Source organism: Hippoglossus hippoglossus, chromosome 24 (assembly GCF_009819705.1).
Source record: "Hippoglossus hippoglossus isolate fHipHip1 chromosome 24, fHipHip1.pri, whole genome shotgun sequence".
In the NCBI taxonomy this organism is placed as follows: domain Eukaryota; kingdom Metazoa; phylum Chordata; class Actinopteri; order Pleuronectiformes; family Pleuronectidae; genus Hippoglossus; species Hippoglossus hippoglossus.
This window is the reverse complement of record NC_047174.1, coordinates 5530748-5543621: the sequence shown is the minus strand read 5'-3', so window position 1 is coordinate 5543621 and position 12874 is coordinate 5530748. Positions and strand designations below refer to the sequence as shown.

General features: G+C 42.3%; 1 protein-coding gene across 7 annotated transcripts in view; it reads right to left on the bottom strand.

Annotated features, from left to right (window-relative positions):
• Window positions 1–11672, bottom strand: part of LOC117757961 (rho-associated protein kinase 2-like) — a 32230-nt gene extending 20558 nt beyond the window's left edge. For all 7 annotated transcript variants that reach the window (XM_034579194.1, XM_034579193.1, XM_034579192.1 and 4 more), the window contains exons 1-7: window positions 11336–11672; window positions 5832–5913; window positions 5284–5384; window positions 4353–4490; window positions 2979–3239; window positions 1724–1868; window positions 1460–1598 (exon numbers count right to left, since the gene is read on the bottom strand). In XM_034579194.1, the coding sequence (XP_034435085.1) occupies window positions 1460–1598; window positions 1724–1868; window positions 2979–3239; window positions 4353–4490; window positions 5284–5384; window positions 5832–5913; window positions 11336–11431 (962 nt within the window). In that variant the 5' untranslated portion in view covers window positions 11432–11672. The remainder of the gene's footprint in view (window positions 1–1459; window positions 1599–1723; window positions 1869–2978; window positions 3240–4352; window positions 4491–5283; window positions 5385–5831; window positions 5914–11335) is intronic.
• Between the last annotated feature and the right edge of the window lie 1202 nt (window positions 11673–12874).

Sequence of the window (12874 nt, the reverse complement as noted above, 5' to 3'; positions counted from 1 at the left end):
GCTGCAGCTTTCCCTGCTTCAGGTCTATTTAAAAAACACACTTTCTGTCTCGCTCTCCCCTCCACCGCTGGGTACAGGGCTGGAGGGGTGCGGCAGTTTAGGTTTGCCACGTGTGGGACATTCCAGACCGGGCCAAGAGGAAGAGAGAGGGCAGGGGCGGGGAGGAAGAAATAGCTTTTAAAACCCCCACCAAAAAAAAAGAGCCAGACTTAAAACAAACTGTGTCTCAAGAAAAGCTGCAGGAGTGCAAAGACGAAAGTTGGAGCAGAAAATGGAAGGATGGAGAAATGGAAAGTGGCACAGAGAACAGGTAGAAGACATTTATAAGTGTGGAGGGATGAAAAACATACAGGGGGAGAAGGAGGGAGGTTTAAAAATCTAAAAAAGAAGAAGACGATGGCAGTGCTCAGAGGAATGATGGTGGAGAGGAGGGATGGTGACAGAGTGTTGAATGTGAGTGTGAGTGTGTGTGTGTGTGTGTGTGTGTGTGTGAGAATAGTGAGTAAGAAGGTAAATAAACAGTGAGGACAAGTGAAAGGCAGCTCTGTGCTGAAGCAGAAAGGGCCTGTGTGAGTGTGTGAGTGTGTGTGTCCTCCTGGGGGGTGGAGTTACTAATGTAAACAGGAAGTGGTTTCTTCCAAGGGGATGGACCAGAACGAGACCCACACCCCTACATCCATTCATCTCACGTCTACCTTTAATACTGATAATGAGTCGGGACAAATATAAAACTTGCCCTGTTTGTATTGAGCTGTAGGGATCACTCTATATTTAAAATATGTTTAGTCCATCAATATTCTGTATTTTCTTTTTGTCAGTAAATACAATGACAAGATCGACACAAACAACAAACTGATCCTTGTAAAAACTGGATTAGGTCACAAACCCCACCTCATCCATGTTAGTAGATGGGACGTGGACCAAACTAAAAATGAAAGTACACTTAGTTACTTATCACACTGATGTTTGTCCAAGGGTTTTTCCGGGAAGTTTGGTTTTATTTAGACATTTAATAACAGGGGGGGTGAAACGTCGTGATTGACAGCAGGAACTGACTGGTTATTGGTCGAGCACATGTTTGGCAGGACCTCGATCCCGAGACTTCACTCCACGATCACTACTGCGCAGACTCTGGTTCTAAATGACATTCAAAGCGCAATATGGTCCTTTATAAGAAATAAAAGGAATACAAAAAAATATAAGAAAGATTAAAAAAAGAATAGAAAGGGACAAAGTGAGAAAAGAAAGAGCTCAAATGTGAGCGAGAGCTGCAACAACAGGCTGCAATTAGGTCTCCTTATTCTATCCTACAATCCAAACAACACAATTACGCTGGTGTGTCGTGCACACCAGCGTAATTGTGTTGTTTGGATTGTGCTGTTTGGATTTTCTTTCTGGGGAACAAACCACAAAGTGTCGGTTTTTTTTGTTGTTGTTATTTATGGTTCCATGTGCAGACCTGTCAGTGAGGAAGGCACAGATCAGGTCTCTGGCATCCTGAGATATCTCCACATCATCCGGGAAGACCAGCGTGTTCTTGTGGTTCATGATCTTCCCATAAGTTCCCACCAAGGACTCGGCATAGAAGGGAGTTTCACCTGATGGGGAAAGTAAATCTTTTTACTCCACAGCTGCACCATCCAAGAGAGTATTTTAAATAATATAAGTGCAGCAAATATATTAGTGCACAAAAATACAGCTGGACGAACAGCGGGTCACTTACCAACAAACAGCTCGTATATAAAGACTCCTACAGACCACCAGTCACACTCCCGGCCGTAGTAACCGTCGCCCCCCTGGGACTGGAGCACCTCGGGGGAGATGTAGTCCGGCGTGCCGACAGCTGTGTCACAGTGCACCATGCCCGTCTGCAGACACACAAATACACATGAGATGAAAACACAAATTCAATAGCAGTCACAGAAGAGAAGGTGGTGGAGTTCGGTGCTCCAAGTCCAAATTTAAAAGGATTAATTAATGATATTAAGCCATAAATCAAACTGTGGTGAAATGTTACCTTGTTGTGACCTTCATGTAAAACTCCCTGATTGTTCCCAACCTTTCCTGTATATATAAATACATAAATATATATGTATATACTCAGTTGAGGGTAGAAATCTCTCTTACTCTGTTTTGTACAAAAGTAAGAAACTATACAAAACACTGTTTGCTGGAGGGTAAATGTTTGGATCCAGTGCTGTGGTAAAAACAAAAGGTGAAATAAATGTTTTCCTGACTCCCGGCAGAGACAGAACCTCCACGGGACTGAGGATTGGTTTGTTTAACACAATAACTTCTGGAGAACTTGCAAAACAACCTGATGCAACAGTCGCAGCACAGGGCGTCATGTCACAGTCTGAACACTTGGTGGTGCACTAGGGCCCCCAAGAAAAGTAGAGGAAACTGAGACGGACACAGAAATGTCAAGTCACTGATGGTTCAGTGGATCATTTCCGTCCAGATGTCAGGTCTTCATATTTCATAAATCTACTGTCAAATACATCTACTGCTACGTTATGAGTCATGTGGACCCCTCAGCTCGAGCCTTCTTTCTGTCCCCAAGGTCTAAATTAAAACATAGAGAAGCAGCGTTCAATTTTTTTATTTATATCCTAGAATATTAAATAAATGCTGAAGACGTTCCAGTTTGCCTTTTATTAAATCGAATAATTACTGATTTCTTATTCTACACTGTTACTTTTACTGTTGTATGTATTATTACCTCCACCAAGGAGCTTTGTTTTTTGTCTGTTTGTTTGATTGTTTGTCAGATTACGCAAAATATTCTGTATTGTGTTATGTGGCTTTTGATTGAAGTACTTTGAATAATATGCCTTATTTAAGTAATCAAGGAGTTTCTCTAAAGAATCAAGAGGAAAATATTATTCTAACATATCTAGTTCCTCGTTGCCTAAACAGACCCCTGCTGTGGGTCCATGACTTTTGAAAGTAACAACACGACCGCGGGTGTCACCTACCGAGTCCATCTTCATGCATGTGCCGAAGTCGGCCAGCTTGAGGTGTCCGTGTTGGTCCAGCAGCATGTTGTCGGGCTTGACGTCCCGGTGGATGAAGCCCAGGGAGTGGATGGTGTCCAGCGCCAGCACCACTTCGGCCGTGTAGAAGCGAGCCCACTTCTCAGGTATGTCGTAGTTCATGGTGAGCGTCACCAAGTCGCCTCCAGGCATGAACTCCATCACCATGTAGAGGTGACGGTCGTCTTGGAAAGCACAGCACAGCTACGAGACAACAGACGGGATGCCAGTTAAAGACCACACTGCAGAGTCACTTTGAGAAATCTGGTTGGATTAATAATAAATTGATTCAAAGATCATTATCTCCACCCGGGGGAAAACATTATTGTGGAGGTGGCTTGGAGTGAACCTCCAGGTGAACCAGGGAGAGGTGATAGGAACAGCTGAGGCTAGTCCAATCAACTCTCCCTGGATTGAAAAGGCAGGAACTGAGCTGCCACATGAGAGAGAGACTTCATGAGAGACACTGAGAGACACTGATCTGCCACACGAGAGAGAGACTTCATGAGAGACACTGAGAGACCCTGAGAGACACTAAGCTGCCACACGAGAGAGAGAGAGACTTCATGAGAGACCCTGAGCTGCCACATGAGAGAGAGACTTCATGAGAGACACTGAGAGACACTGAGCTGCCACACGAGAGAGAGACTTCATGAGAGACACTGAGAGACCCTGAGAGGCACTAAGCTGCCACACGAGAGAGAGAGAGAGAGAGAGAGACTTCATGAGAGACCCTGAGCTGCCACACGAGAGAGGGACTTCATGAGAGACTTCATGAGAGACCCTGAGAGACACTAAGCTGCCACACGAGAGAGAGCGAGAGACTTCATGAGAGACCCTGAGCTGCCACATGAGAGAGGGACTTCATGAGAGACCCTGAGCTGCCACACGAGAGAGAGAGACTTCATGAGAGACCCTGAGAGACACTAAGCTGCCACACGAGAGAGAGAGAGACTTCATGAGAGACACTGAGAGACCCTGAGAGACACTAAGCTGCCACACGAGAGAGAGACTTCATGGGAGACACTGAGCTGCCACATGAGAGAGACTTCATGGGAGACACTGAGCTGCCACATGAGAGAGAGACTTCATGAGAGACCCTAAGAGACACTTAGCTGCCACACGAGAGAGACACAGTTATAATAACATTAGGAACGCGAGGATGATAACGACTACATGTTGGGTGTGTCCAAACATCTAGCAAAGCTCAGTTCAGTCAGTGTAGAAGGAGAAGAGCATATGTTTCTTTAAACATTCACTAGTTTCACTATAATCAGCTTATATAAAAATAAGAACCTATATAATGTATGTGCACACCTGAACCACCCAGGGGCTGTTGGAAAAGGCCATGATGTGCCTCTCCTCCCAGAAGAACGCCGAGTCCGACCGCTTGATCATCTCAAATTTGTTGAGCTGCTTCATGGCATAAACCTTCTGCGAGGCCTTGTGTCGGACCTGGAGGGGGGGGTGGGGCGGAAGAGAACATGTTGCCGTACATTCAGTTATAACTCTTCAAGGACAATAAGAGCAAGAAGACAGTAAGAAGGTTGCAGTGACCAAGATAAGACATGAGAGGCAGAGAGGGGAATCCGTAATTGTAGCACACACCCATACAAAGACATGCTTACACAGGATTTCAAGCACAAACACACTTAGCCCCCACAAACACACCCCCACACCAGACTTCACACTCCTCTCCTACACACACTGAGCCAGTCCAGACTTGTTCTACCACAAGACACTCAGCAGAAACCAGACTTCCATCGTCACACGACACACACATCTGGAGGAACTGGAAGGTTTATAGGGAAACGTCTCTTTGCCAGATCCCTTTTATGAGACCGAAGTCAAATACTTCGGTCGAGAAAGATGCAAATTATATCTGAAACGCCCTAAATAGCTCGTGGATGCTGCACAGTTTGTGTTTGTTTGGGAGATTCACAGATTGTTGCTCCCTCTGGTGGTTCACCTTTCTGGAATTCTGCTGCAAACTGCTGCATTTGTAAACATCTGTGCAGCCTCCTCACGTCGAAGCACAAAACTGCTGAAAGATTTCAAGTCAAAGGGAGCAAACACACACACACACACACACAGAGACACACACACACACACACACACACACACACACACACACACACACACACACACACACACACACACACACACACACACACACACACACACACACACACACACACACACACACACACACACACACACACACCCTTTACGGAGAGGAACACCTCACCAGCTGCACTTCTCCGTACGCTCCTCTCCCGATCAACTTCACTTTTTTGAAGTCGTCGAGCTTCACCTGCACCTCCTGCAGCTGACTCACAGCCTTTTCATCTGTGGGGAGGACACACACACACACACACGATACCATATCGAGCTGCAGCCATGTGGGTTTGCATGGTTCTTACATGTTGCATCATTTTGTATAAAACACAATGAGATGTCTGAGTTTTGTCCTTAAACAAAGATACAGTGCACATAAACTAAAAAGCTGTACAAGGGTCACACATATCTAACTTTTTGCAGTTAACTTGAATGCCAACATTTCACTGAGTTTATTCTACTTATCTCTTCTGTGAATGTTTGCATGTAACCTTTAGAGTTGAGATAAAACCAAGTGGAGATTTTCTTGCAAAGTTTGAAGACTTTGATTATTTAAAAACAAAAAGATCCTATACATTTAGTTTTTTGTGCATTAACTAACATGTTGTTACGTAATTCCTCGTGTCAGAGTGTTGTTGTTCTATCAGTGTAAGTTTGAGAATCAGAGACACAACTTACATCGATTAAGAAACGCGTCGATATTTTTGTTTTTCCTCAGAGCAGGATAATTCAGATCATTCGACAGGGCCTTGACAGAATCCTGAAAGACAGAAAAAACAAAATACAATCACACTTTTTTCAAATGTAGAAACACGACTTATAATCAGTGCTCAGTGTATTAAAAGCCTTATTAATAATATTTTTGCCATGCAAAATAAGACGTACACTGGTAAAAGCAAATGTTCTTAACACTCATGCTAAAATAATTAAATAAATATTTTGTTTCAAAGCTGAATTCAAATATCATTTATAATGGAAAGAAAGATAATAATATTTTCATTTGCTTCTGACCAAAATTAATATATTTTCTGCACTGTTTATTCTGTAAAAAAAACTCAAGGAAGTAAGTAAGGAATTAAGGAAGTAAGGAAGTAAAACAGGAATAACATTATTGTGAGTAAGGTTCCCCTGAGTGAAACATGAGCGCTTATAGCCAAACTTGGACAGTCAGTCGGATTTAAATACAAAACAAGTCCTACAATGATAAAAGCTCGTCACATGATGCCATTACAGCCCCCTGCCCGAGCAACAGACCACCTACACCCGCTCCAGTTTTAAAAAACACACACACACACACACACACACACACACTCTCTCTGCAGGCCACACTAAAAGCCGGGGGCCTCAGTCGTGTCATCATCGCTTAAATCGGCGGTGTTGGGTTTCACGAAGAACTAAAATGTCTCTGTGATCCCAACGCATGAGGCTGGCAGGGGAGTCGAGCAGGTGGGCAGGGTGGAGTGTGTGTGTGTGTGTGTGTGGGGGGGGGGGGGGGGCAGCAGAGTTTGACCTTCTGTTCCCCAAAAACAGGGGTCAATTGGAGTCATCCATGCCTCTGTGTGTGTGTGTGTGTGTGTGTGTGTGTGTGTGTGTGTGTGTGTGTGTGTGTGTGTGTGTGTGTGTGTGATGGGGCGAGGGCGGGGCCCGTTTGTCCGGGGACATACGAGTGGGTGGTGCAGCAGCATGTGGAACAATTCTGCACCTTTAAATAGCAGTGGTGAGGAGAGACCCCCCTACCACCACCTCAGACGGTTGGAAATAAGACCTGAAGCCTCAGAAGCTATTGTGGGACAAACAGCTTATGGGTCAGGATTCAGATTGAGCACTCCAGGGTTTGTGATCGTTTTACACTGTGTGAGAGTGTGTGTGTGTGTGTGTGTGTGTGTGTGTGTGTGTGTGTGTGTGTAGTTTTCCACCATGACGAACTCTGTCATGTCTCTAATTTCAGCAAAATAAGATGATAAAAGGTTGATGCATCATAAACGATTTTTTGAAATAGAGTGAAGGTTCCAGGTCCTAAAACTGATTACACACACACACACACACACACACACACACACACACACACACACACACACACACACACACACACACACACACACACACACACACACACACACACACACACACACACACACACACACACACACACACAGTATATTCCCAAAAGATTCACTTTATATTAATTAAGTGTCATCTCTCCATCAATCACTGAGAACTAAATGAAAACCAAGAAATTACATGATGGATCAGCACCGGGCATTGAAACAGACATTATTAGGTTGATCGTGTTTCAGCCTTGATGTGAACAAACCACATTAGACACAGAGTTTTAGGACAGACCACCACATAGTTTCTGTTGCTCCAGAAATCGCTGAACTCATGTTACCTCATATAAACACCAATAAATTCCACAAACTGAAGGAAAGGGAGCACTCACATCGAGCTAATGCTTAGTACGGTCAGATCTGAGGTACTGGAATCAGATAAAAAGGCAATTCGGGTTCATCCTTAAATCATCTGTCGTCTTCATCAATTTGAAGCAATAAGAATCATAAATGTAGAATAACTTCATAAGAACTGGAACTGCGGTTGGATCGAGCTCCACCGAGGCTAACGCCCTATCTCACATGTTAAACAAAGCGAAACTAATGAATAATGAATCCTTCTGTTTATTCGGATCCACTCAAGCATTTAATGGCTTCTTCCTTTAATCATGCTTCACTCCTCCACTAAAGTTGATGGAAATCGGTTCAGTAGTTTTTTCTGCTGACTAACAAACAAACAAAAAAACAAACGTAATCTTTGTGACAAGTAATCAAACAAATAAACCAACAAACAAACGGACAGGGGCGCAAACATTTCTTCCTTGGGGGAGGTTAGAGCGACTTGTATTTTGTTAAGTAATTTACACATTTTCCATTTATTCCAGTGACTCTTTGCTCATAGAAAAGACGGAAGAGGCTCCAACTGTAACACGAACACATCTTAACATACAAGTTGGAGTTTGAATAAGGAGGTCTGGACAAGTTTAGAGACTGTTGGTACAATAACAATCCACCAGACCTTTATCTTAATCCACCAGTTAGACAAAGTAAAATCAGATCTGATATGGAACAGTTTCATGCCAACAACAAACTGCATAAAATAAAACCTGAAAAACATTCATCCTGTTTTCTTTGGCTCTTCTCCTGCGACTCCTGCTTCTGTTTAATGAGGCCAGTCAACCTGCATTATCTCCTATGCTCCTCTGATTTTTACCTGTGGAATCTGGACAAATCTGAACATGACTGTGCAGTTCCAGCAGGGCTATGTGTCCTCACCAGCCTGAACACTGACACTCCCCCCCCTGACTCCACTGTGAGCTGCCACAGTCCCAGAGCGAGTTCAGCTGCAGCACTGGAGCTCAGAGCACAAGTGTAAAAGTTTAAAATGTTCCAGCTCAAACAGATCCAGTCTCCTCGGGCATGCCCCTGATAGAAACTATAGACCTGCCTCGAATTGTTCCTCGGCTTCCTGATTTAAATCATGCATTTCCTTAGGCAGTATCTGCGTTGTGCACGTCTTTACATTCTTCACAAAGGAGTTGTCACATACCTCTGACACATATTTGCATGCTAGCTACTATTAATCAGTATATCTTGTTGATGGACACGTGATGCCTACGTTCTGTCTGAGGTTTCTAATACACACAAAGTAAATCATATACACTGACGCATTTTCAATGTGTTTGTTATGTGTTAGCTCTGAAAATGCTGATGAAGGAAGAGTCATATCTCTTCTGTCTTCATGCTCTCCTGAAGTACATGTGCTGATTTTGTTCCTGCTATAAATCTAACAGTCTTACTCTTGTGATATATATATATATACACACATTCAAAATATTTCCCCACTGGGTTTTATCATTAAACTTTTTCCTTTGATTGTTCCAGATCAGCAGTGGTTGTCGTGTTTGTCGCCTGTGTAAAGATACACAGCTACATTAAAGATAAACTGAACAATTAATTAAATAATAGTTTTTCTGACATACTTAAGAGCAAGTCTTAAAATGATTTGTCCGACCAGCAAATCATCACATTTTAGGAGCCGGAAAATCTGCCAGTACTTATAGTGCTTGTGTTCGTATTTGACAAATTACTTAAACAATCAATTAATTGATCAACTAGTCAGTTAAACAAAGACCGACCATTAAACTGATAAAGAATAATAAATAATAAATATTCAATTTGTTCCATCAATAGGAAATTCATCAGCAACAAGTCAAAATGGTAAATTCTTCCTGGTTCATGCTGCTAAAATGCAACAATTAGTGCTTTTTTTATGCTTTGATTCATTTTATCTACACCTTTAGGTTTGCGACTGCTGTTCAGACAAAACAAGATATTTAAAGACGTTGTTGTAACAACGCAAAAAAACAAAAACAACACAGAAACATGAACCTTTTGTCTGAAAAGGTTCGGCGCGTTAAACCAAAAACCTTTGTTCTACAAAAAAGCTTCAACAAACATCTTCTGTGCGAACACAACACAAATAATTGCGGACAAACAGGAAACAGTGATGTGAGGTCACTCAGGGGGGTTATCTCCATCTGAATTGCAGGAAGTGACTTCAGTTTCCTGCAAGGTAGCTCCTCGCATCAGTCGCCACGGTGGCCATTGTTATTTCCACTACTCTGCTGCTCTGAACCCAACGCAGCCGAGTGCGGGGGCTCACACTGATAAGTGACGACTGTTGACGTGATGGGATTAAACTGGTCCATTACGTGTGGTTGTCTCATTGTGAAGTGAGTCGGGGGTTGTCTATGTGAAGCTGAAAGTAAAGGCTTTACGCTGGATTTCACTCGTGACTCATCAACACTCGGAATAGACACGGTCCCACCGGCAGGAACTAATGCAGACGGAAAGGTTTGTTTATGTAGTGATTGGTACATACAACATCAAATCTCCTTTGACTTGTATATGACGCAACTGAGCGTCTCCACATGGGGTACATCCTCTGACTAAAGGTCCATGTATGGGTATATATCTCTAGATTGTCTTAACCTTTGCCATTTACGTCAAATTTCAATTTTACCACGTATGCTGTTTTTGCAAGAGGTCAAAGGTCGTGGCTCAGCAGTGACAATAGTGTTATCAAAGTTGCTTGAGTACATTCTTGGGACAGGTCACACAGGGGGGCGCGTCAACAAGAGGCAACACCGGAAAGACTGAACAGGTAATCACAAGGAGACAGTGACGGAATGTTGGGAGGAGAGAGATAAATCAATGACCCGTAACTCCTCCATGTTCTTTACCTCTGCCAAGCAGGTTATGTTGTCTATGGCGTTTTGTTTGTTGGTTTGTCTCTTAGCGGGCAGCGTTACAAGAAAACTACACTGGACGGATACAGCAAAAGTTTATGGAAGGATATGTTGTGGGTTGGGGAAACAGTCGTAACATTTTGGTGCGGAACGTGGATCAGGAGGTGGATCAAATTTCACAGCTTTAATGAATGTCCAAAATGAACTTTTCACAGTACTATCAAATCATTACGATGCCATAGGGCAGCATAGGATAGGCCTAGAGTTCGGTACAATATGATGGGCCTACAATTTGATAAGATAGGCCTACACTGTAATAAGATACGATAGGCCTACAATTCTACACAATACAATAGTCATATTGAATACAATTCAATATGTCTACAATTCCATACCATAAGCCTACAACCCTGCACAGTGTGATAAGATAGGTCTACAATTTGATACGCTGAGACTATAACGTGATACGATAGGCTAACAATTCAAAACAATGGGCCTACAATGCGAAATGATATGCCAACAATTCAATAACATACGATAGGCCATATGATACGAAACTATAGGGCTACAATTCGGTACAATAGGCCTATAACTCCATATGAAATGAAACTACACAAGAGACTTTGTTAGTCCCACTAGGGGGGAACTGAATGTCACCTTACACACAGAACAAACAACTGGCAAGAGGAAATCCTACAAGTCGCAAAGCAGATAAACCTTTGGATGTCCTTCAATCCTTCACTCATGCGACAACAACAGATACAAGGTACGTTTCGTCCTTTCTCCTGAAACTGTGTCCCTGCTCGCTCCAGCTGTTTGCGTGAGACGCGTGTTTGTGTGTGTGCGTGTGCTCGCGACAGAATCATTACTCAGATCAACTCACCAGCAGCGTCTCCAAGTTTAGAGCCGCCCGCGGGCTCCTCATGAGGGACTCGAGCTTGTGGAGCCGGCTCTCCAGTCTGCTCTCCGCTCCCGGCATGATCACAGCAGATCACAGCGGATCACAGCCGATCACATGAAACAAAGACACACAATAATAACCTGTGGGCCCGAGTTTGAGCCGCTCAGCTCCTCATGCCCGCTCCCCTGAGTTGGTCAAGTTAATAATTCATACGCTGTTTCATTAATGTCTCAGCGGAACCCGAGCACACTTCCTCCTTTTCTTTTCTGTTATTTTCTTTTCTGTTCTGTTCTCTTCTGTTCTGTTATTTTCTTTTCTTTTCTTTTCTCTTCTCTTCTCTTCTCTTCTCTTCTCTTCTCTTCTCTTCTGCTCTGTTCTGTTCTTCTCTGTTCTCTCGGACGCGTTTCCCTCTCAGGTGCGTCTCGTCTGTTTCCAGGTTCAGAAACAACCTGATCTCAGCTCAACGTGTCTGAGCTGCGGGAGCGACGTCAAGCTGGAGCAGGAGGCGAGGAGACTTCCGGTGGAAACTGTCAAACTAAAACTGTGTGACAAAGAAGAACAACACCCTAAAAAAAGGAAAAGCCTGCTCTAATGATAACTAATACTTTAAACTAATATGGTTCTATCTTTTTAAAGTTTGGATGAGCAAAATAGAGAAATATAAAATAGACTTTGTAATTGTTACTTGCAAGTATTTTGCTAATACTGTATCTCATGGCATTGGATAAGGGTTGTAAGTGAATGTTATGTGCATATTTAAAAGTTGTGAGTGGGGATGGATTAACTGCTGCACACGATTTAAAACACACAAGCCTTGAACTTATTTAATTTCCATGTAAAAAAAATGGAACAAGTTTGAAATTAATAAATTTTTTATCTATTTATATTTTTACATATGAGGCTTACATAACATACATTTTTAATTTTTGATTTCTAACATGATAGTGATGATGATGATAGATGCAATGGAAATGGCCCTTTATTGTGTGGATGGGCAAAAATAAAATGCAATGTAAATAGCCTGAATAAATAAATACAAATTCTGGAAAAAAGTGAACCAACATAGAAGCCTGATGTAACAAAAGCACTTTATTCATGTATTTATTATATATGATGCCTTCATAGGTTGAATTTTTTAGGTTTAACTTTAAAAATCATAGTTGAAATGTGAAATTAATCAAATAGATTTACAAAGTAAAATGTAAATAAATGGATAAAATAGATATACACAAACCTAACAAAAAGTTTAAGAAGCTAGTTGGTGCCATTTGTTTCAACAGTAACTTGAATGAAAATCTTTTTAAAAATATTATTTTTTTAATTTTTAAAAAACATATTAAATGCATCTATTTATTTTAAAGCACAATGCATCTTTCATGTGACAAATGGGCTGGGCTATATAAAATAAGTTTGTTTGAATTTAGTTAGGGCTTTTATTCTGAAGGCAGTGAGGTACATCCGGTTTTGGATTGCATTACCTTAGATAACTTTAACAGGATCCACCCTGCATACCTCCCCTCT